We start from the raw sequence: 25104 nt of genomic DNA on the forward strand, positions 1-25104 counted from the left end.
ACCTCCTCTGCCCAGCAACCCCCGCCCTGCACCCAGCCAGGGGCCACCGCGCTCTCCCCGCCTCACTAGAGTTACCTACAAGATGTGGGGGGGAGAAGGGAGGGAGTGGTTGTCCTTCTCCCACTGCACCTCCCCCCCTCCCCTGCCCCCAGCATGTTGGGCCACTCTCCCTGGCAGGCAGGCCCAGATGAGGAGTGGGAGGGAGCTGCTTCTCACGTGGCTGAAGCTTGCTGCTCAGGGTCACTGCAGCGCAGCAGCTACTTGAAAGAGAGCCTGGCTGGGGAGGTGGCAGAGGGCTGCCCCCAGCCTGGGCCCCGCTGCCCGGCACAGGAGCTGAGCAAGCCGGAAGCCTGCTGGGAGGGAAGGGGGACTGACACTGACTGCTGAGATCGCCGGGAAATGCAGGTTTGGGATGACGAGCAGCAGCTACAGAACTCTCAGACGTGCGAAGCCACATTCCTGGAGCCGTGCCCTGAGCTCGCCCCAGCCCGCCAGCGCAGGGACACCAGAGGGAGAGCTGCACTGACAGTGGAGAAGCGAGTGGTGATGGCAGTCTGGAAACTCGAAATGCCAAATTGCTACCAGTCAGTGGGAAATCATCCTGGAGTTGGAAAATCCACAGTGGGGGCTGTTGTCATGCAAATGCGAAGGGTCGTTAATCGTCTCCTGCTACTCAGGGCTGTGACTCTCAGCAAAGTGCAGGACCACAGATGGATTTGCAACAATGGAGTTTCAGAACTGCAGTGGGGAGATAGCGTGCATATCCCTTTTTTGGCATTGGCCATAAAGTACACCACCAGAAAGGGCTACTTTTCTATGGTTTTGCAAGGATTGGTGGATCACTGGGATGCTTCACCAAAAATCAGTGTGGGTTGATCAGGGAAGGTGCATGGCATCTTTAAGAACACAGGACTGTTCAGAAAGCTGGCAGCAGGGACAGTCTTTCCTGACTGGCAGATTACCATTGGAGATGTGGAAATGCCAATAATCATTCTATGGTCACAAGTTCATAACTGCCTTGCCTCATAGCAAGAACACATGCCTAGGGTAGCCTTTCCTTCATACAGCTTAGGTCTTTGATTTTGAGAGACCTTGGCTAGATAATCAGTCAGACTCAGATTCTCTCCTTGGGGTATAGCTTCAAAAGATTGAGTCTGGAGGTGGGGATTTGCGCTCACCTCCCCCGGTATATCCTACGAAACCCAGTGACTTTTGTTTGTCCTGACATTTTTCCCTTGTCTGGCACATCATTTAAAATAGCCCTTGGACATTCAAAACACTACCAAGGGTTTACATTGCCCGAGGCGTGGCATACAAAGACCTCGGCCTGCTTAATGCCATGGCAAATACACCATAAAACCCTTTCAGTCTTTTATTAAGGATAAAGAAAAGCAGGGAAAACAAGTTAAAGCATTTGAAATGTAAAGTATTACATCAGGCTTTCATTTTAAAAACATCCCTTGTTCCCTCTCCCTTTAGCTGGAGAGAGTCTGTAGAAGGGGGAAACACCCTTGTCAGACAGTCTCTTAGCTGGTCTCACAGACGGTGAGAACTGTCCTTTGGGAAAAAGAAGAAGTGAGCTGAGCTGGGCTGGAGCCATTGTTCTTGTTGCTGTTGTTAGAGTCCGACCCCAGGTGGTGTCTGGGATTCAGCTGGAGCCACTGCAGGTGGTGGTGTCATCTGGGCCCCGCTCTCTGGCCCTGCTAGGTCAGAGCAGCTCTGAGGATTAGGACAAAGAAGGTCCAGGGTCTCAGGAGATGATGGGGGTTGCAGCAATGATGATGGGCCTGTCGGTGAAGCTCTCTCCAATAGACAACAATTTTTCTCCCAAAGTCTTTCTTTAAGGACCCACCAAAGGACCCCCACATTATTTTGTCCACCAGTTAGGCCTAGTTTCTGGCACACCAGTTCTGGATCCCTGATTTCTGGTTCCACGTTTTTCTTGCTTGCCAAGCATGATCTTAATACAGTCCTTGAATTATATCAGTAGGCTTTTTTGGTTGGACTAGTTCAGTCTTTCTCCGTTTTGTACCTTTCAACATCACTATTTGTTATTATAGGTTATTGTGACATCTTGTGAACTTTCACATACTTTGTACAGTTGGACTCACAATTATAGTAAATGTATAGGACTAATTGTCACAACAGAACACAACGGCTGCTGGTATCCCATAGGTTCCCAGGCCCATATGGCTCTAGGCTGTGTACTGCAATGGTGGCAGCCAAACTCATCACAGAGTGGTGTGGGAAAGTGTCCTGCTGCAGAGGAAGATACAAGGCTGCCATCCTTAGAAACATTTAGGAGCGGATTGCAGGTACTCTATGAAAGTTTCATCACAATCTCTCAGGAGGATACAAGGGCTGTCCCTATGCACATAAACAAAGTGGTCCCCAAACCCCCTGCCTGACCCAACAGGGGAACGAAAAACAGATGCCAACTCTACCTCTGTTTGTTGTACCGCTACCTCTTCTCATACAAGTAAAGCAATGAAGAGTCGATATCTGTATCTTGTTAATTTGGGGATGGGATGCGCACCATCTTTACATTTAAACACTGTAAGGAAAAATGCATGCACAGACTTACCTGAGGTCCCTTCCACTTCATCAGTCTCATCTACGGTGAAGTCTCAAGTAGGTCCTGGCTCACACCATGGCTGGAGTCCCCCACTGTGTCTCTCCCAAATCGTCCTCGCTGTTCATGGCAGGGATCTCTGTGTCAGGCTCCTCCAAGGTATCCACAGGGATCTGCAGAGTGCTGGAGGGGGTCTCTGACAGCTATGGTATGCAGTTCATTGTAGAAGCACAAGGCTGCACTCTAGCATCAGAACTAGGGACCGAATGTCTAGACAGCAGTTCTGCAGAAAAGGACCTAGGGGTTACAGTGGACGAGAAGCTGGATATGAGCCAACAGTGTGCCCTTGTTGCCAAGAAGGCTAACAGCATTTTGGGCCGTATAAGTAGGGGCATTGCCAGCAGATCGAGGGACGTGATCGTTCCCCTCTATTCAACATTGGTGAGGCCTCATCTGGAGTACTGCGTCCAGTTTTGGGCCTCACACTACAAGAAGGATGTGGGAAAATTGGAAAGCATCCAGTGGAGGGCAACAAAAATGATTAGGGGACTGGAACACATGACTTATGAGGAGAGGCTGAGGGAACTGGGATTGTTTAGTCTGTGGAAGAGAAGAATGAGGGGGAATTTGATAGCTGCTTTCAACTACCTGAAAGGGGGTTCCAAAGAGGATGGATCTAGACTTTTCTCAGTGGTAGCAGATGGCAGAACAAGGAGTAATGGTCTCAAGTTGCAGTGGGGGAGGTTTAGGTTGGATATTAGGAAAAACCTTTTCACTAGGAGGGTGGTGAAACACTGGAATGCGTTACGTAGGGAGGTGGTGGAATCTCCTTCCTTTTAGGTTTTTAAGGTCAGGCTTGACAAAGCTCTGGCTGGGATGATTTAGTTGGGGATTGGTCCTGCTTTGAGCAGGGGGTTAGACTAGATGACCTCCTGAGGTCCCTTCCAACCCTGATATTCTATGATTCTATGATTCTGTTGCTGCACTCCCTGGCCTTGCGGTACCCCTGACCCCTTTCCTTTGCTTTCACACAGAACGTCTGCTGATCCCTGTCATACCTCTTTGCCTGCATCCTCCATGCAATCTGCTCATAGATGTCCACATTTCTATGGCTGGTCCATAGCTGTGCTTGCATTGCCACTTCTCCCACAGGCCCAGGAGATCCAATTCTTCACGTGTATGCCAAGAAAAGGTGCATCTAGTACCTCTTTGTGTTTATGGAACTGGCATGGGCAGTTGGGCAGATCTATACAACAGCAATGAGCTGCTAGGTGTGTTCACCAGGGTGCAGTCAGGAAAAAATCATTTCAAAAACAATTTTAAATTGGGGGTGGCTCCTGGTCTCTGTGAGCCCTAACCAGTGTAGTTTACAATTGTGACCAGAGGGGTCACTGTCACAGAGGATGGGGCACTGTGAGACAGCTGCTGGAGGACTGTTAGTGGCGTCACAGGCCGTGCAATGTTTGCACTTGCACTGTGTCAATCTCAGTAGGTCAGCCATGGCGCCACCCCACTGGGGGAGGTGGCATTACTGTGTCACTGTAATGGGGCACTTACATCGGCCATAGACAAATTGGAGTGTAGACAGGTGCACAAATAGGTAGACACAAGGCAACTTATGTTGGCTCAACTTTGTGGTGTAGACCAGCTGAATGAGGCACTACAGTGTCTGTTCAAGACCCAAAGCTTTTAAACTACTCTCTTTGTTGTTGTTTAATCAAATGCTCTTATTTCTTAATCCCTATCTAAGATATTGCCTCCGTTCATACTGGAGTGCCACAGCCTTGCCAATCTGCAGCTTTGTTTGCAGTACATCCATGTTTGTGAACTTGTGTTCAGTGTTAGCAACTGTAATGCGGGGGTGGAGTTACTCATCTGTCGAGCACCTCCTGCTGTTGTGTGCAGTTCTGCAGTCTTTTCCTCACTCCTGGTGCCCTCTGTAGGTTATCGACTTTGCTTGGTAGGTTTTCAGTGGCTCAGCCCTCTGGCCAGGTCACACTCTCAAAATGAACCTCTTCCAGGGTAGCAGAAGTCCAGCAAACCTGTCTATTTGCCCTCACCAGGGTTTTTAGCCCCAGCTGTAGGGCCTTTAAATTCAGCCCTTCTCTCAAACTTCCAAAAAAACCTTGTTCCCTTCTCTAGGGTTAGGTGAGGTTTGTTCCTCATCCTTCTTGGGGTTTACACCACTTCACCAGTGATCATTGGAGGAACGCAGGCCCACCTACTACGCTGAGTTCAACTCCAGGACCCTATAAACAGCAGTCATGTACCACTCACTTCAATTCATTGCTGCTACTTCCCTGGGCCTCTTCCCACCTGGCCCCTATATCACCACCCCTTACCTCAGGTTAAAGTTCTCCGCTCCTCTCTCTCCCAGTTTAAACTCTGGTTATCCCTCAAGCTCATTTGAGCAGACAGAAGCACCCTTCCTTGCCCCTCTGGTCTCAGCCAGGAACTGTCCTGCTATGGTCCTGCAGCTCCTTTTATCTGAGCCTGCTGGGCTCTGACTGGCTGCTTCTGTGAGGCCTCTGTAGGCAGACCCAACTTCACTGTTCCTTTCCTGGGGCGGAGTGTAGTAGGAACACAGGGCCTCCTGTAGGGAGCTGTAAAGGCCAGGTAAACCCAGTCACTCCAAACTTCACGATTGCATCATGAGTCTCATGATATTTAGTCCTTTTTCTTAAAATCCTGGAGTTATTGACACATCATAATCGCCACTTTCATGTTTTTAAAAAAGCAAGTTTCTAGCAGTGGTTATAGAGATCATGTGGTTTTAGAGAAATGCTGGGAAATGTATGCAAAATACAGAACGGAAATAAAAAAACTTCAAATCCATATTATTAAAAATCTCATGATTTTGAAGCCAACCTTGAATTTTGAGGGCCTGACTCACCATTTTTCAATGCATGGGGTTGGCCATACTGTTTTCATATGTATTTTTGATTGAGTGCACATTAGCTATTGAGTGTATTATTTTGGCAGTGGAGCATGTCACAATTCTGCTCGGATGGTGATACCAGAAATGCATATTTGTGCTGGGACATTATGTAGCATCACCAGGTAACCACAGTGTCTTTATGCTAGATCAGTGGGATTAAATGTGCATCCGCAATACCATGACACCTACAGGACTGACTGACACCTCACTTGGCTGAAACCTGCTTGTGGTCTCTTGCAGATTCATAGCCCTGCCCCTGGGCAGAAAGCTGGGTGTGAGGGACAAGGTGAGATTGAATGCTCCACCCAGTCCTGTGCTGGAAACCTTCTATGCTACTCACAGCAAGAAGCCAAAGGAGGTAAGTTCCTTCTCCTTCTACCATCATCCTAGATTCAGACCTTTCATCCAGGCACCTTCTCATCACTAGCAAGCTACAATTTAATTGAACTGAGCTCTCATTTGCTAGTTATGAATCCCCATATTCATACTAAAAGGAGTACTTGTGGCACCTTAGAGACTAACAAATTTGTTAGTCTCTAAGGTACCACAAGTACTCCTTTTCTTTTTGTGAATACAGACTAACACGGCTGCTACTCTGAAACCTGTCATATTCATATTGTACATTGCAGGTGGCACCTGCATGTAGAACTGCTGAAACCCCCCTTTTTTTCCATAAAATTTTTCAAATAAAAATGTTTATAAATTTTGAATTTTCCCTCCTCTTTCTACCCCTTTGTTTGTTCTCCCTATTTCTGCAACAAGAATAATGATGTATAGGTTGTTTTGTTTTTCGACTTTTTTATTTTGTTTCCTTTTTCTAGTCTTTAACTGCAAAACTTCTCCAATTTTAGAAAAGTTACAAAGTGGCAAAAAGAAAATCAAAACCTAACTCTCTCACTCCGTAACTTTTACAGAGTTGAAGAACTTTTGAAAAGTTAAAGAATGGAAAAAGGGAGAAAAAAAGAAAAGGAACATCATTCATTTTATTGAATTCAGTGAGAAGAAGTTATGATAAAATCAGGGACAAAGAAAAACAAATATCCGAAACTTCAAAATCCCTTGTTTTCAAAAACTGAATGAAATGAAAATTTCCCACAGAAAATTATCATAAAATGAAATCTCCCACAAAAAGTTTTGGTTTTGATGAAATCCCATTTTCAGCAGGAAAATGTTTCAGTCAAAACATTTTGGCCAGCTCTGCCTGCATGTAATGACTCATCTCACTCTGCATTTAATACTAATTCTCTGTAAAGAATGAGTTTAGATTTTGCTGTTGCTGTACCCATTTATTACCTAGATAAGTAATGGACAGCGTGGCAGGGCCCGCTTGCTCCTGCCTCTTCTCATGTCCACAAAGGAGCTCGGACACCTTTATGCTGGTAAAGCACCCAGTGCAGTTTATTTACAATGGTGGTTCCCACCACCCTTCTACAATATACAGCCGTACTCCTACCATTTTAGGGAGCCCACAGCTCCTGAGGCAAATGGAGAAGAGCAATCTCTCTCTCCCTCTCTCTGTCTGCTTCCTCCTCTTAATGAGGTCTTCTCTGGTGTAATTAATTAGAGTTAATTAGAGTTACAGTGACCAGAGTGTGGCTCAGCTGCTGTTGCCCAGCACTCTGTCACAGACAGAAATCCAGAGCATTAGAAAGTGACTTCACCATGATCTTTGTGATACACTTTGATTCCTGGGCTTTGAGTTATGGGCTGGCAGTTTTCTAAAGAGACATTATTAAGGACACAAGAGCAAACTATCCCAATGCATAGGAAAGATAGGAAGTATGGTAAGAGACCACCCTGGCTTGACCAAGAGATCCTCAATGACCTAAAACTCAAAAAAAGAGTCATACTAGAAGTGGAAACTAGGTCAAATTGCAAACATTGAGTATTTTAAAAAGCAACAAAAGAACGTAGGGACAAAATTAGAAAGGCCAAGGCAAAAAAACAAGATTAAACTAGCTAGGAACATAAAGGGTAAGAAGAAAACAGTTTACAAAGCAAAAGGAGAACCAAGGACAAGGTAGGGATATTACTCAATGAGGAGGGAAAGACAATAACAGAAAACACAGCAATGACTGAAGTGTTAAATGCCTTTTTGTTCAGTTTTCACCAAAAAAGTTAACAGGGATCAGATGACTATGACAGAGTAAATGGGGTAGGATCTGAGGCTACAGTAAGAAAAGAAAAAGTTAAGAATTACTTAGACAAGTTAGATGTCTTCAGGTGAACAGGGTCTGATGAAATACATCCTAGAATACTTAAGGAACTGGCTGAAGAGATCTTTGAGCCATTGAGAACTCCTGGAGGACAGGAGAGAGCCCAGAGGACTGGAAAAGGGCAAATATAGTACCTCTCTATAAAAAAGGGGAATAAGGACAATCTAGGGAATTATAGACCAGTCAGCTTCACTTCGGTACCCAGAAATTGGTAAGCATCTAGAAGGAAATAAGGTAATACAGTAACAGTCAACATGGATTTGTCAAGAACAAATAATGTCAAACCAACCTAATATCCTTCTATGACAGGGTAGCAAGCCTTGTGGATGGGGGGAAGCAGTAGATGTCATATATCTCAGCTTTAGTAAGTCTTTTGATACTGTCTCACATGACCTTTTCATAAACAAACTAGAAAAATATAGCCTAGATGAATCTACTATAAGATGGGTACACAACTGTTTGAAAAAGTATACTCAGAGAGTAGTTATCAATTGTTCACAATCTAGCAGAAAGGGCATATCAAATGGGGTCCTGCAGGGATCTGTCCTGGGTCCAGTTCTATTCAATAGCTTCATAAGTGATTTGGATAATGGCATGGAGAGTACAAAGTTTGTGGCTGATACCAAACTGGGAGGGGTTGCAAGCACTTTGGAGGACAGGATTTGAATTCCAGGACTGTATCCTGGAAAGCAGGGACTCTCAAAAGGATTTAGTGGTTACAGTCGACAAGCCACTTAACACAAGCTCCCACTGCAATGCTGTGACAAAAAGGGCTAATGTGATTTTTTGGCTGTATAAACGGGAGTAGTAGGTCAGAATTAGGGAGGTGATTTTACCTCCATATAGGGCACTGGTGAGACTGATACTGGAATACTGTGTCCAGTTCTGGTGTCCACATTTTTAAAAGGATGAAGAAAAATTGGAGAGGGTGCAGAAAAGAGGCATAAAAACTATTCAAGGGCTGGAGAAAATGCCTGGCAGTGAGAGAATTAAAGAGCTCAATCTGTTTAGTTTATTAAAAAGAAGACTGAGAGGTGACTTGATTGCAGCGTGTACATACCTTTATGCGGAGAAAACACCTAAAGGGTACTAAAGGGCTCTTTAACCTAGCCAAGAAAGGCAGAACAAGAACTGATGGCTGGAAGTTGAAGCCAAATAAATTTAAATTAGAAATACTTGCTAATTTTTAACAGTGAGGGTGATTAATCATTAGACAAAACTACCAATTTATACTGCCAGGAATTGCACTCAGGATACTGTGGGGAGAGTCTTTGTCCCCACCCTGCACCCTACTTGAGTAATTTCGATGGAAAAAACATGGGAAATTTGTTTTTAAAATGTCAAACATTTAGACCATTCCAAAACAAAATATTCCAACTTTTAATTTGTAAAAGTTTTAGTTCAACTACTTTGAAATGTTCTTTTTGACTTTTTGGGTAAAAATGGCATCTAATTTAGATATCTAGCTATTTAAAAAAACAACACACAAAGTGTTTTTCACCCCAAAAATAACCTGAAACCAAAAAAAATTACTTTTGGATCAAACAAAACATTTTGTTTGATCCAAAATAAAATGTTTTCATTAATTTTGTTTCAGCACGCAAAACTGAAAAAAAAAATCAGTTTTGATTCAAACCAATGTTTTCCCCAGATTTTTTAGTGTGGCCCTTGAGCTGAAAAATCTACTATTTACTCAGCTCTACACATTGCCCCATGGCTCAAGATGTGCAATGGCCTGTAGCCTTTTTCTTGATGCAGTTTAAGATGTTGGGTTTATCCTTCAAAATCTTGGTTCCTGGGTCACTTAGGGACAGGGGCAGGATTGTGTGTGGAAGGAGCAGGGGGAGGATTGTTTGTGGAAGTGGCAGTGGGAGGATTGTGTGTGGAAGGGGGAATTGTGTGGGGAAGTAGCAGGGGGGATTGTGTGGGGAACGGGAAGGTGGAGGATTGTGTGTGGAGGGGCAAAGGGTGGATTGTGTGTGGAAGTGGCAGTGGGAGGATTGTGATTGGAAAGGGTGGCGGGGATTGTGTGTGGAAAGGGTGGGGGGAGGATTGTGTGTGGAAGAGGCAGGGGGAGGATTTTGTGTGAAAGGGGCAGTGGGGATTGGACTATTAAGAAAAGCTGGACATGCTCAAGTCCATGGGTCCAGACCTAATACATCTGAGGGTGCTGAGGCTGATGGGATGGGAGAGCCATTGGCCATTATCTCTGAAAACCCTTGACGATCAGGGGAGGTCCCAGACAATTGGAAAAAGGCAAATATAGTGCCCAACTTTAAAAAAGGGAAGAAGGAGAATCCGGGGAACTACAGACTGGCCAGCCTCACCTCAGTCCCTGGAAAAATCATGGAGCTAAAGGAATCCATTTTGAAGCACTTGGAGGAGAGGAAGGCGATCAGGAACAGTCAGTATGGATTCACCAAGGCCAAGTCATGCCTGACCAACCTGACTGCCTTCTATGATGAGATAACTGGCTCTGTGGATATGGGGAAAGCAGTGGATGTGATGTATCGTGACTTTAGCAAAGCTTTTAATACGGTCTCCCACAGCATTCTTGCCAGCAAGTTAAAAAAGTATGGATTGGATGAATGGACTATAAGGTGGATAGAAAGCTGGCTAGATCATTGGGCTCAGCGGAAAGTGATCAACAGCTTGATGTCTAGTTGGCAGCTGGTATCAAGCGGAATGCCCCAGGGGTCGGTCCTCGGGCTGGTTTTGTCCAACATCTTCACTAATGATCTGGGATGATGGGTTGGATTGCACCCTCAGCAAGTTCATGGATGACACTAAGATGGGGGGAGAGGTAGATATGCTGGAGGATAGGGTTAGGGTCCAGAGTGACCTAGACAAATTGGAGGATTGGGCCAAAAGAAATCTGATGAGGTTCAACAAGGACAAGTACAGAGTCTTGCACTTAGGATGGAAGAATCCCATACGCCGCTACAAGCTGGGGACCGACAGGCTAAGTGGCAGTTCTGCAGAAAATAACCTGGGGATTACAGTGGACGAGAAGCTGGATATGAGTCAATAGTGTGCCCTTGTTGCCAAGAAGTCTAATGGCATATTGGGCTGCATTAGTAAGAGCATTGCCAGTAGATTGAGAGAAGTGATTATTCCCCTCTATTTGGCATGATGAGGCCACATCTGGAGTACTGCATCCAGTTTTGGTCCCCCCACTACAGAAAGGATGTGGACAAATTGGAGAGAGTCCAGCGGAGGGCAATGAAAATGATTAGGGGTCTGGGGCACATGACTTATGAGGAGAGGCTGAGGGAACTGGGCTTGTTTAGTCTCCAGAAGAGAAGAGTGAAGGGGGATTTGATATCAGCCTTGAACTACCTGAAGGGGGGTGTCATATACATACAGATAAGGGTAGCATAAATCTCTCCTGGGTAGCTGCACTGAATCTTTACCTGTAAGGGATTAAGAAGCTCAAATAACCTAGTTGGCACCTGACTAGAAGGGCCAATGAGGAAAGAAGATACTTTCAAATTTTGGGGGGGTGCGGGGGGATTGTGCTCTCTTTGTTGTTCCCTCTCTGGACAGAGAGAGAGACCAGGCAGGTAAAACATCTCCTGAAAACATTCCTGAAATGATCTATTTAAGTTTACAAAAATTGTAAGTAAGAGCAAGGAAATGTGTTAGATTATCTTTTGTTTTAGCTTGTGAATTTTCCATATGCTAAGAGGGAGTTTTATTCCTGTTTTTTGTAACTTTGAAGCTGAGCCTAGAGGGGAATCCTCTGTGTTTTAAATCTTTTTATTACCCTGTAAAGTTACCTTCCATCCTAATTTTTGCAGGTGTGATTCTTTTACTGTTTCTTTAAATATAGTTCCTTTAAGAACCTGTTTGATTTTCGGTGTCCTAGAGACAAAGGGTCTGGTCAGTACTCCCATTATTCTCAAGCCTCCCCAGGAAAGGGGGTGAAGGGGCTTGGGGAAATATTTTGGGGAAATAGGGACTCCAAGTGATCCGTTTTCTGAATTTTTTTGTAAATCACTTGGTGGTGGCAGCAATACCGTCTAGGGACAAGGAAAGGAATTGTACCTTGGGGAAGTTTTAACCTAAGCTGGTAGAATATAAGCTTAGGGAGTCTTTCATGCGGGTCCTCACATCTGTACCCCAGAGTTCAGAGTGGGGAGGGAACCCTGACAGGTGGTTCCAAAGAGGATGGAGCTCAGCTGTTCCCAGTGGTGGCAGATGACAGAGCAAGGAGCAATGGTCTCAAGTTGTAGTGGGGGAGGTCTAGGTTGGATATTAGGAAACACTATTTCACTATAACAGCCATGTTAGTCTGTATTCGCAAAAAGAAAAGGAGTACTTGTGGCACCTTAGAGACTAACCAATTTATTTGAGCATGAGCTTTCGTGAGCTACAGCATCTGATGAAGTGAGCTGTAGCTCACGAAAGCTCATGCTCAGATAAATTGGTTAGTCTCTAAGGTGCCACAAGTACTCCTTTTCTTTTTACTATTTCACTAGGAGGGTGGGTGAAGCACTGGAATGGGTTACCTAGGGAGGTGGTGGAATCTCCTCCTTCGAGATTTTTTAAGGCCCGGCTTGACAAAGCCCAGGCTGGGATGATTTAGTTGGGATTGGTCCTGCTTTGAGCAGGGGTTGGACTAGATGAACTTCTGAGGTCTCTTCTAACCCTAATCTTCATTGATTCTATGATTGTGTGTGCAAGGTTCAGGAGGGAGGATTGTGTGGGGAATGGGAAGGGGGAGGATTGTGTGTGGAGGGGCAAGGGGAGGATTGTGTGTGGAAGTGGCAGTGCAAGGATTGTGACTAGAAGGGGTGGCAGGGATTGAGACTGGAATGTGGGGGGGGGGATTGTGTGTGGAAGGGGAAGGGTTGTGTGTGGAAGGGGCAGGAGGGACGATTGTGTGTGGAAGGGGGATTGTGTGTTGAAGTGGCAGGGCGGATTGTGTGGGGAATGGGAAGGGGGAGGATTGTGTGTGGAGGGGCAAGGAGCAGATTGTGTGTGGAAGTGGCAGTGGGAGGATTGTGACTAGAAGAGGTGGCAGGGATTGAGACTGGAATGCGTGGGGGGGATTGTGTGTGGAAGGGGAAGGGTTATATGTGGAAGGGGCAGGAAGGAGGATTGTGTGTGGAAAGGGCAGGGGGGGATTGTGTGTGGAAGGGACAGAGGGGATTGTGTGTGGGAGGGAGAATTGTGTGGGGAACATGAAGGGGCAGATTGTGTGGGGGAAGGACAGGGGCAGATTGTGTGGGGCAGGGGGAAGATTGTGCATGGAAGGGGCAGTAGGGCAGGTTGTATGTGGAAGGGGGGATTGTGGTGGAAGTGGCAGGGGGAAGATTGTGTGTGGAAGTGGCAAGGGGATTGTGTGGGAACAGGAAGGGGGTGGATTGTGTGTGGAAGTGGTGGGGGGAATTGTGTATGGAAGTGGTGGTGGGGATTATGTGTGGAAAGGGCAGGGGGATTGTGTGTGGAAGGGGGAGGGTTGTGTGTGGAGGGGCTGGGGGCAGACTGTGTGTGGAAGGATAGGGACGGATTGTGACTGGAAGGGGCAGGGGGAGGATATTAGTTCTGAGGGATTTGGGAGGGGTTTTCATTTAGTTTTAACAGTGGCTTAAATAGGTTTTTATGATTGATTGGTAACATCATTGTGGGTTCCTGGAGTTTGGACCCCACTGACGAAACAGCCATAAATCAGGAGGCCTCTCAGAGGAAATCTTCCGCTCGTTCAAGTGAATGTGATCACTCCAACTGCAAACCACTGCGCAGTTAGGTGCTATTGGGACCTCTGCTCAGGAGACTCCCAACCAGGCGGGTGTGAATGCTGCCTGGAGCCAGCAGGAGGCATGGGTGAGGCCCAAAGAGCCCTGGGCAGAATGGGACAGATAGTGTCTTTATTCCTGTGATCTGAGCTTGTAGATTGTAGACTGATCAAGACTCATTCCGGCCCCTGCCCCAGGTGGGAGAAGGGATTAGTGAGGGAGGCTGGGCACTTCTGCTACTTGTGCCATCAGGGAGTGTGAGTCCTGTTTGCTTGACTGTTTTCCAGGGGCACCTGATCAGCTTATCCAAGCAGTGTGACTTGCCCACCAGAAAGGTGGAGAGGTGGTTCCGATACCGGCGGAACCAGGACAAACCCAGCCTGACTACAAAATTCTGTGAGGCCAGGTGAGCGCTATGGGCAGAGGCCTTGGGTCACTTCAACCTTCCAGCAGGGTCTGAGCTCTACAGTCTGTGCACAGCCTCCCAGCACCGCCATGGTCCCAGCTGGAATGTGCCGTTCCCGCTGCCCCTCTGCTTCGCCTCCCCGCTCCTGTGCTGCCTCCCTACCCTAAATCAGAGGCCTCGCTTTTCCCTCCACCTTCAGCCCCTGGACTGTCTCCTTGGCCCTGTCTCCTCCTACCCCTGCCCTCAGGGCTGGCCCACAACATTTTGGCACCAGAGGCGGGGAGCTCAAATGACGCCCCCATGCCCCCACGCTTGGGCCAAAACTTTGAAAGGTCTCAATTCTGCCTTCTTCCTGCTCTACTCCTCTCATGGTCCTGCCCTGCACCTACCCCAATAAAGGAGAACTAACAACTTAAAATGCCTTGTTCAAACATTTTAAGTAACACTTCACTTTCAAACACCTGAACAGCGAATGTAACTTTTCTTGTCTGCATAGTAAACATTGGCATTTGTATCTGTTTGAATAATCAAAGTGGTGCTTTCCGTGCCTTCTTGGTTGCAAAGATTTGAACTGCTTCCTGCTGAAGGTCCACAGTCTGGGCCAGCTCATGCTCTGTGGAGATGGTTGCAAGGCTGACCAGCCTCTCCTGTGTCATTGTGGAGCATAGTTGTGTTTTTATTAACTTCAGCTTGGAGAAGCTGCGTTCTCCACTGGCAACTGTTACAAGAAGTGTTGGAAGTATGCACAGAGCAACAAAAGCATTTGGAAAGAGGGTGGTCATCTTATTTGTGCACATATATTCCAGAACAGGCTTTGGAGTTGATCCTGCTGAAATATATCTTGAAAGGGCTTTCAGTTCATCACCTAAATCACTCGCATCAATATCGTGCATGTCATCATGCGTCAACACTGTCTCTAGTTCCCTGCATTGTTGGTGTAGGTCTTCTTCAGGTATAGTGAGGAGTTTTGGAATATCATACAACATCCCAAATATACTGCTGTGTTCCGTTAGCTGCATGAAACGTTCTTCAACTGACTGTATTGCACAATCTAACACAAGGAAGAAAGGAAAGCAGCAAAATACGGACCCTGGACTTCAGAAAAGCAGAGTTTGACTCCCTCAGGGAACTAATGGGCAAGATCCCCTAGGAGAATAACGTGAGTGGGAAAGGAGTCCAGGAGAGCTGGCTGTATTTTAAAGAATCCTTATTGAGGTTACAGGGACAAACCATCCCCATGTGTAGAAAGAATAGTAAGTATGGCAGGCGACCAGCTTGGCTTAACAATGAAATCCTTGCTGATCTTAAATACAAAAAAGAAGCTTACAAGACGTGGAAGATTGGACAAATGACCAGGGATGAGTATGAAAATATTGCTCGGGCATGCAAGAGTGAAATCAGGAAGGCCAAATCACACCTGGAGTTGCAGCTAGCAAGAGATGTTAAGAGTAACAAGAAGGGTTTCTTCAGGTATGTTAGCAACAAGAAGAAAGTCAAGGATAGTGTGGACCCCTTACTGAGTGAGGGAGGCAACCTAGTGACAGAGGATGTGGAAAAAGCTAATGTACTCAATGCTTTTTTTGCCTCTGTCTTCACGAACAAGGTCAGCTCCCAGACTACTGCACTGGGCAGCGCAGCATGGGGAGGAGGTGGCCAGCCCTCTGTGGAGAAAGAAGTGGTTCGGGACTATTTAGAAAAGCTGGACGAGCACAAGTCCATGGGGCCGGATGCGTTGCATCCGAGAGTGCTAAAGGAGTTGGCGGATGTGATTGCAGAGCCATTGGCCATTATCTTTGAAAACTCATGGCGACTGGGGGAAGTCCCGGACGACTGGAAAAAGGCTAATGTAGTGCCCATCTTTAAAAAAGGGAAGAAGGAGGATCCTGGGAACTACAGGCCAGTCAGCCTCACCTCAGTCCCTGGAAAAATCATGGAGCAGGTCCTCAAGGAATCAATTCTGAAGCACTTAGAGGAGAGGAAAGTGATCAGGAACAATCAGCATGGATTCACCAAGGGCAAGTCATGCCTGACTAATCGAATTGCCTTCTATGACAAGATAACTGGTTCTGTGGATGAAGGAAAAGCAGTGGACATATTGTTCCTTGACTTTAGCAAAGCTTTTGACACTGTCTCCCACAGTATTCTTGCCAACAAGTTAAAGAAGTATGCGCTGGATGAATGGATAATAAGGTGGATAGAAAGCTGGCTAGATTGTCGGGCTCAACAGGTAGTGATCAATGGCTCCATGTCTAGTTGGCAGCCGGTATCAAGTGGAGTGCCCCAAGGGCCAGTCCTGGGGCCTGTTTTGTTCAATATCTTCATAAATGATCTGGAGGATGGTGTGGATTGCACCCTCAGCAAGTTTTCAGATGACACTAAACTGGGAGGAGAGGTAGATATGTTGGAGAGTAGGGATAGGATACAGAGGGACCTAGACAAATTGGAGGATTGGGCCAAAAGAAATCTGATGAGGTTCAACAAGGACAAGTGCAGAGTCCTGCACTTAGGACGGAAGAATCCAATGCACCACTACGGACTAGGGACCGAATGGCTCGGCAGCAGTTCTGCAGAAAAGGACCTATGGGTTACAGTGGATGAGAAGCTGGATATGAGTCAACAGTGTGCCCTTGTTGCCAAGAAGGCCAATGGCATTTTGGGATGTATAAGTAGGGGCATTGCCAGTAGATCGAGGGTCGTGATCGTTCCCCTCTATTCGACACTGGTGAGGCCTCATCTGGAGTACTGTGTCCAGTTTTGGGTTCCACACTACAAGAAGGATGTGGAAAAATTGGAAAGAGTCCAGCGGAGGGCAACAAAAATGATTAGGGGACTGGAACACATGACTTATGAGGAGAGGCTGAGGGAACTGGGGATGTTTAGTCTACGGAAGAGAAGAATGAGGGGGGATTTGATAGCTGCTTTCAACTACCTGAAAGGGGGTTCCAAAGAGGATGGATCTAGACTGTTCTCAGTGGTAGCAGATGGCAGAACGAGGAGTAATGGTCTCAAGTTGCAGTGGGGGAGATTTAGGTTGGATATTAGGAAAAACTTTTTCACTAGGAGGGTGGTGAAACACTGGAATGCGTTACATAGGGAGGTGGTGGAATCTCCTTCCTTAGAAGTTTTTAAGGTCAGGCTTGACAAAGCCCTGGCTGGGATGATTTAATTGGGGATTGGTCCTGCTTCGGTGACTCTTGTATTCTTGAATGGGTGGGAAAATAGCTTCAGTGTGAAGCTCCTCTGCGAACTTCTGTGTACTCTTCAGAACGTTTTGAAATCCCTCATCTGACCGGTAAGACTGTAGGTATGACTTTGCTTTGTCCAGTTGTTCCATTGCTCCAGATATATCAAGGTCAACACCTTGGAGTCTCTTGCTTACAATATTTATTTCAAACAGTATGTCATGCCACAATACTAAGCCACACAGAAATTTGAAGTTAGGTATGTTTCTGGTGATTCCATTTCCATCTGCCACTGTTCTCCCACAAACAGTTCCTGTCATAGCATTATCCTCCATAATGGCAACTATGGCATCATCTATCTTCCCAGAAACATACATAACTTCACCATTTCTGTGCCTCAGAAACACCCCTCGGAAGGTGTGCTCCACAGCAATGGTTATTCACTACTGGTCTGTACCAGCAACACATTACAACATGTCCTGTGCCACCTCAGTTGTCCTGGCCAGGGTATGATCCCCCATTCCTTGCACTCCCATCCAGCTTGGGCTCCATCTGCTCTGAGCAGGAGTAAGCAGCTGCACAGAGCTAGAGCACAGAAGTTCCTGGCTCCCAGGAAACTATGCTGCCTCCTTGCCAAGCCTAACAGCATCCTCTCCACTAAATCTCCTTAATCTGTCTGCTTGCCTTTGACACAGACGGTCACTCCCACCTCATCCTCCACAGATGAAACTTGACTGCCTGGTGCTTCTGAAACCAAAATATACCAAGCCCCACCCCAAACTGCCCCCTAAGGCCTTGTCTACATTGTGTAATAGAATCACTGATGACTATAGTTGTCATGAGAGTGGCAACTCAACCAGTGGTGAATATGGTGTGTTCTAGTCTATACTCCCATTTAAACCATGGTGAGCTCACAGCCATTACTGACAGCTGTTATCAGCAGTGCTTCAGTTTGACAGTATGTACCAGGGCTAAGGAAATTTAGACTGGGCTTATCAGAAGAGAATATGGAGCAGTGGGCCGAGGCTGATGGAAGTGATACGAGATACACTACTGTGCGTTATGAGCAATTATATACAGTATTACATGTTGCTCCTTTTCTGTGAATGAGGGAATAAAGTGCACCTAGAGCTCTGCTATCAAGTGGAGCTCATTTGAGTGCTATACGCAGTGCAAGTATTTATTAGCTAAGGTCAGGGGTTGCACAAATGACTGACACTAGGTGTGTCCAGAAGAGCTGAGCCTGACCTCTGATGAACTTCTAATTTCCTGTGTTCTTTTCTTACTTGCTTTTAGTTGGAGTTCTTTGTGTTACCTCATTTCCTTCTGCACTGGACTTGTGGTCTTGTATGATGTAAGTATGTAATCAGCACCCACCCTACCTTGCTAGCAATGATGCACAAAAGGAAACATGTTCAATAAATATTTCTGTTCTGTACTTGGAGAGAAACAGGATGATGTGTTTGTGTCACATGAGGATGATGAAGTACATTCCAGTCCATCTACTAGGGGAAAACATTTTTAAATCATCCAAAAACTACACAGGAAGTTCAAAGGGCATAAAAGCTAACACAGAAATTTAACCCTGTGAGGCCATCCACATATTAAAAGAAGCAGGAGTTTAATGTAGTCTAATGGAAAATCTTATTGTAAGACTGTTTCAGAATGCATCCTTTATGATGGGGTCAAAACAAGCACCTCTGTTTTATACTATTATATAATCTATAATGGGAACAGGCCTAATTCATTAGGCAGCTGGTGGGGAGAGGAATGTTTCTGACATTCTCACCATTAGATTACACTGTTTCTTTACAGAAGCCCTGGTTTGGGGACCCAAGAGAATGCTGGGTGGGGTATCCACGGCAGGTAAGTCATCCAGATGTGTTGGTCCATGTAACAGCAACTCAGAAAGTTCACATATTCTCTTGGCCTGTGCCAAGCAGCTGGATGCACCCCTTATCCTGTACTGTTTAAGGTAGACCTCAGAGGGCTCTTTTCAGGCAAGTTACAGCGTGTGCCAGGGACAGACTGGTAAGCATGGAAGGTCTAGGTTTGAGTCCAAAGAATGCAATCACCTGTTAACAGGCAGGCTAACTCTTCAGTTCAGCAGAGGTGTGACTCTGTGTAGACACCCATTTCCACAGATGGTTCATTCAAATCAGTGTAATAGAAAGATCCTATGTGGTAAAGGCAGAATCACCTCCTAGGGCAAGTACATTTCCCCCGTGGAGCTGAACATAGCTGAGCCGTCTGCAAGTCTGCATCCCATTGGTGTAATGGATGGTCAGACATTCACAAGAGGTGAGAGATGTAAAAAGGCTATGGCCATGTCAGGACTTAGCCAGCTCTGCACTCCTACAAGCAATGGGGGACAAACTAATCTGAGGTGATAAGAAGGATCCTGTTAATGGTGAATAAAACAAAAACAAGTCACTTTCGTCAGGGTTCACAAAGATCTCTCAGAGCATGGGAAAGCAAACAGTGCCCTTTCCCAGCTGCTGGAGGATGTGCTGGGGATACAGGCTTCTCCAGTCTGCTTTAGGGACATCTCAGCACATTCTGCCTAATGTCTTCCCCCAGCCTGACACAGGCTTCCCCAAACCATTCTGCTTTGGTCCTCTTGATGGGGAAGCACCCACAGCTTAACCTGCATCACTCCCTTGATACAGGTGCCTTCTCTGGCTTATTTAGGGAGATGAATTTAACCTGTTAATCTCTCAGTACTGGGCAAAAGCTATATACCCCATCTATAGGGGTTAAAACATATATGCTGTGATTTCCAATGTAGTTAATGTTACTTAATTTAAGGGGATGATGTCACTTTAACCTTTGATGGGATGATGTCCGTTCTGTTGATCAAATGGAAACATTGGTTACTGAGAGACAACTAGTTTTTGCTCTTGGGTATTCAAATGCAGAGGAACCTGGGAATGCTATGCTCTGTCCCAACAGGGCCTCATTGAATGGAAATGTCAGTTCTGCATCCCCTTCCTTTCTCTGTCAGCTCTAGGAAGCATGTCCCCATGGCTGGAGCACTAGTATGCGACTAGGAGTCAGGAGACCTGGGATTTTTCTGTGACTTTAGCTACTACAGACATGCTCTGTGACATGGTGCAAGTGCCTATTCCCTGCACCATAATTTTCCTGTCTTTAAAATTATATTCTTCAGATAAACATATTTGTAAGAATGCTTTGAGATCCGCAGAGGCAACGTTCTAGGCAGATGCTAAATATTATTAGTGAATATCAACCGTTTAAATCTAAAGCAAAATTATTTATGTATTTAGACTTATAGAAGTGCTGAAAAGGGTTCCTTGGACAAAAATCGCATGTGATCATGTAATTAAAGACTGTATCTTAATGCATACACCCAAAGGAACTGAAGTAAGTTTGCAAAGGCAGTCTTAATCCTGGCACTTCCTGACTTTTGAGTGCTTGACTTTGCAACCCTTTAAATGGAGGTGTTTTTTAATGTAATATAAATATACAGAACTGGGCAGTGTTTTAAAAGAATAGAAACACACACAAGTTTAAAACAACCCACTGATTTGGTAGAAATAAGCTGCGCCCTTTGCTGGACCATGTAATTTTATAACCTTATTACTATTACTCTTTTGTTCCCTCCATTGTATTGTTTCTTACACCAATTTGTTGAATCTCTTTTTAACCTAGCCCTATTCCTTGTCTTAACCAAGCTGTTCCCTGGGGACAGACCCCTTGTCAAGGTTCCTTCCCCACTCTGAACTCTAGGCTACAGATGTGGGGACCTGCATGAAAGACCCCCAAACTTATTCTTACCAGCTTAGGTTAAAAACTTCCCCAAGGTACAAACTTCGCCTTGTCCTTGAACCGTATGCTGCCACCACCAAGCGTTTTAAACAAAGAACAGGGAAAGAGCCCATTTGGAGATGTCTTCCCACAGAATATCTGCCCAAGCCCTACACCCCCTTCCCTGGGGAAGGCTTGATAAGAACCCTCACCAATTTGTACAGGTGAACACAGACCCAAACCCTTGGATCTTAAGAACCATGAAAAATCAAGCAGGTTCTTAAGAGAAGAATTTTAATTAAAGAAAAGGTAAAAGAATCACCTCTGTAAAATCAGGATGGTAAATACCTTAGAGGGTAATCAGATTCAAAACATAGAGAATCCCTCTAGGCAAAACCTTAAGTTACAAAAAGACACAAAAACAGGAATATACATTCCATCCAGCACAGCTTATTCTACCAGCCACTAAACAAAAGGAAATCTAATGCATTTCTAGCTAGATTACTTACTAACTTAACAAGAGTTGTAAGTCTGCATTCCTGATCTGTTCCCGGCAAAAGCATCACACAGACAGACCAAACCCTTTGTTCCCCCGCCCCCTCCAGATTTGAAAGTATCTTGTCCTCTCATTGGTCATTTTGGGTCAGGTGCCAGCTAGGTTACCTTAGCTTCTTAACCCTTTACAGGTGAAAGGGTTTTGCCTCTGGCCAGGAGGGATTTTATAGCACTGTATACAGAAAGGTGGTTACCCTTCCCTTTTTATTTATTACACCCCTGAATCAAGGCACTATAATAAATCTTGAGTGTTGACTATGCAACTTTAACATGTATTAGTGCATGAGGGGCAGGAGGGGGTTCATGTAGTATAATAAATAGCTGAAGCATATCAGCTTGTAGGTACTGAAACAGAAACAACTGTTGGGACCTCAGTGATCCCAGTGCCAAACCCTGGACCACTAGTCCAATCATAGAGCTGGTTGGGAATTTTTCAACAAAACATTCAACAAAACAGAAAATTCCAATTAGACAAAAACAAAATGTTGTGCAGGAACATCCTAGAATTTCTAATTACAATGAGAAAGGCCAGTAGCGAGGGCACTCAGCTGGGGTGGAAGAGGCCCTGGTTCAAATCCCTGGTCTAAATCCAGCAGAGGAGGGACTTGAATCTGGGTCATCCATGTTCCAAGGAAGAGCCCCGCTGGGCAGTTGGCTCTTCTGGGGTTGTGGCTGGGGGTATGTGTCTCCCTCTCAAATATATTTTTCCATCTAAAGGGGTCAGGTTCATCTCAATACAGATAGGGGGAAAAATTTAAAATCTCAAAATTTTTCACGGAACAGATAAACAATTTCCCACACAGCTCTACTGATTCACTCTTTAATAACTGCTATAGCTGCTCACCGAATTCCCTGTGCCCAAGTAAATCATTTCAGACACAGCTGCAAAAAAAACCAGAGCTGACTACATTTGCTGTCTGCCCCTCCCCACTGTCTATGCATATTAATTAAGCCTCTTTGTTCTGCTGTTGCAGCCACTACAGCACTCTGTGTACTGGTACTACATGATGGAACTCTCCTTTGCCCTGTCACTGACTTTCACTATGGCCTTTGATGTGAAAAGAAAGGTGAGAGGAAGTACTCAGATTCTAGACAGTGATGTGTGAGATGTGACTGGCCAGCCAGAGGTTATCTGGGGTCTGAGGAAAAGTAACAAAGTCAGGTGCCTGTCCAGCACTCTCCCACTTCTTTCAGCTCTGCACCCTCACAACTGTCTCCTGGCTGCCTCATCAGTCTGTCAGTGATCCGCACTTCAGGCTGTGGGGAGATTCACCCCAATCTGTTTTTCACGCTCTGCATCCTATAGTGACTCTCCCTTCAAAGGCCAGTTTGGGAGATGCTCAGGTTCTAGTGTGGTAAGTTCAGTATGGATCAATAGATAGATGCAGACAGAAATCCATTTCAGCAGAGAAAAGTTTTTAATTTAATGTCAAAATATATAAATCTGTGGGACTGAGCTAACTCAAAGAGTCAATTCCTGGCCCTCCGAAACAGCCGCACTCCACAGGGCACTTCAGCTAGAGGGCCAAGGCCTACGTTTAGGCCTTGTCTACACACAGATTTGTACCAATTTAGTTAAGCCAGTGCAAACCCCTGTGTAGACACTCTTATTTCAGTTTCACTTAAACCTATTCCTAAAGGCTGGTCTACATTCAGAAGTTGCACCAGTTTAATTTAAATCAGTTTTAAAACAATTTAGTTAGACCAGTACTTACTCCTCTGCATCCATTTATATCACTTTAAACCTGGCATATTTGGGTTTACATTGCACCTGTAATTTACAGGTACAAGCTAAATTGATATAAATCAGGTTTAAATAGCTTTAAGAGTGTTCACAAGCAAAGTGGCCCCAGGTGAACTACATTGGTTTAAAATCACACCTTTAGGTGAACTGACACAATTTTGTGTTTAGATCAGAACTAATCTATTTAAGTTAAATCAAAATAAGCTGATTTGAAACAAAATAAGGGTTTGCCTACACAGGAAAATTGCACTGGTTTCACCTAAGGGCATGGCTACACTTGCAGATGTAGAACGCTGTGAGTTAAATCAGCACTCGGAGATCGCAGCAGGGAAAGCGCTGCAGTTTGTTCACACGTCAGCTGCAAGCGCACGGCGTGGCCACATTTGCAGCACTTGCAGCAGCATTGGGAGTGGTGCATTATGGGCAGCTATCCCACAGAGCACCTCTTCCCATTCAGGCGCTGTGGCTTATGGGAAAGGGGTAGGGGGGTTTGGGACATTCTAGGTCCTGTCCCAATGCCCTGTGATGCATCACTTTGCATCCCAGCAAACCCTGTGCTTCCATCCACATTTGGCGCCATTTTTCAACGTTTTTTGTACTGCACGCTCTGTCTTCCCTTTCGGTCTGCGGGAGGAGTATGCTGATGGGTCTCGCCAGCATGTCACAAATTGCAGTCGAGTTACTCCTTAAGCTACAAACTGACAGTGAGGAGTCCAACAATGATGTCAACTCACATAATGCACACGACACAAGATTGCTTGTGGCATTCACGGACATGCTCACCACAGTGGAACGCCACTTTTGGGCTCAGGAAACAAACCCGGAGTGGTGGGATCACATCGTCATGCAAGTCTGGGATGACGAGCAGTGGCTGCAGAACTTTCGGATGAGAAAAGCCACTTTCATGGGACTGTGTGCTGAGCTTGCCCCCACCCTGTGGCGCAAGGACTCGAGATTGAGAGCTGCCCTGCTGGTGGAGAAGTGGGCGGCTACTGCAATCTGGAAGCTGGCAACTCCAGACAGCTACCAATCAGTCGCTAACCAGTTTGGAGTGGGAAAGTTGATTGTTGGAATCGTGTTGATGCAAGTTTGCAGGGCCATTAATCACATCCTGCTCAGAAGAACCATGATTCTTGGCAACGTGCGTGACATTGTGACTGGCTTTGCACAAATGGGTTTCCCTAACTGCGGAGAGGGGATAGATCGCATGCATATTCCAATTCTGGGACCAGTCCACCTAGCCTAACCCAACCCTACATCGGAAGGAGTATTTCTCTATGGTTCTCCAGGCGCTTGTGAATCACTGTGGGCATTTCATGGACATTAATGTAGGTTGGTCCAGAAAGGTGCATGATGCACACACCTTTCAGAACACAGGCCTGTTCAGGAAGCTGCAAGCTGGGACTTTCTTCCCCGACCAGAAGATCACCATAGGGGAAGTCGAAATGCCCACTGTGATCCTTGGAGACCCCGCTTCAACAACAAGCTGAGTCAGTGCAGAATGACTGTGGAGTGTGCTTTTCACCATTTAAAGGGCCGCTGGTGCTGTCTGTATGGGAAGCTGGACCTGGCCGATGACAACATCCCCACGGTTATATCCGCATGCTGTACCCTCCATAACATTTGTGAAGGGAAGGGTGAAAGCTTCACTCAGTCATGGACCTCAGAGGTTCAACACCTGGAGGCTGAATTTGAACAACCAGAGAGCAGGGCTATCAGAGGGGCGCACCCCTCTGTACTTTGGTGCTGGCGATCCGCATTCTGCTGGCGGAGCCTCCTTTCTCTCTCCCGCCACTCCTGCACTTTTTGATTTTTTTTAGGGACTGCTGCACAACTTCATGCAGTAGGTCTTCTTTGCGAAGGCTTCCTGAATCTTTGGAGTCTTTCAGCCATTGATAACAAGGATGGCTGGGATCTCAAGGCTGCATCTGTAAAGCCAAAATGCAACACTTAACAGAGACAGCATTGTTCACACCAGACAG

General features: G+C 45.8%; 1 protein-coding gene across 1 annotated transcript in view; it reads left to right on the forward strand.

The window, feature by feature from the left end:
• The window catches only part of LOC144257474 (ceramide synthase 4-like), a 73216-nt gene that overhangs the window by 16846 nt on the left and 31266 nt on the right, over positions 1 to 25104 (forward strand). Inside the window, exons 2-5 of the mRNA XM_077805447.1 lie at positions 5751 to 5868; positions 13755 to 13873; positions 18352 to 18409; positions 22353 to 22445. Coding sequence (XP_077661573.1) covers positions 5751 to 5868; positions 13755 to 13873; positions 18352 to 18409; positions 22353 to 22445 — 388 coding nt within the window. The remainder of the gene's footprint in view (positions 1 to 5750; positions 5869 to 13754; positions 13874 to 18351; positions 18410 to 22352; positions 22446 to 25104) is intronic.

This window comes from Eretmochelys imbricata, chromosome 25, assembly GCF_965152235.1.
Source record: "Eretmochelys imbricata isolate rEreImb1 chromosome 25, rEreImb1.hap1, whole genome shotgun sequence".
Lineage (NCBI taxonomy): Eukaryota > Metazoa > Chordata > Testudines > Cheloniidae > Eretmochelys > Eretmochelys imbricata.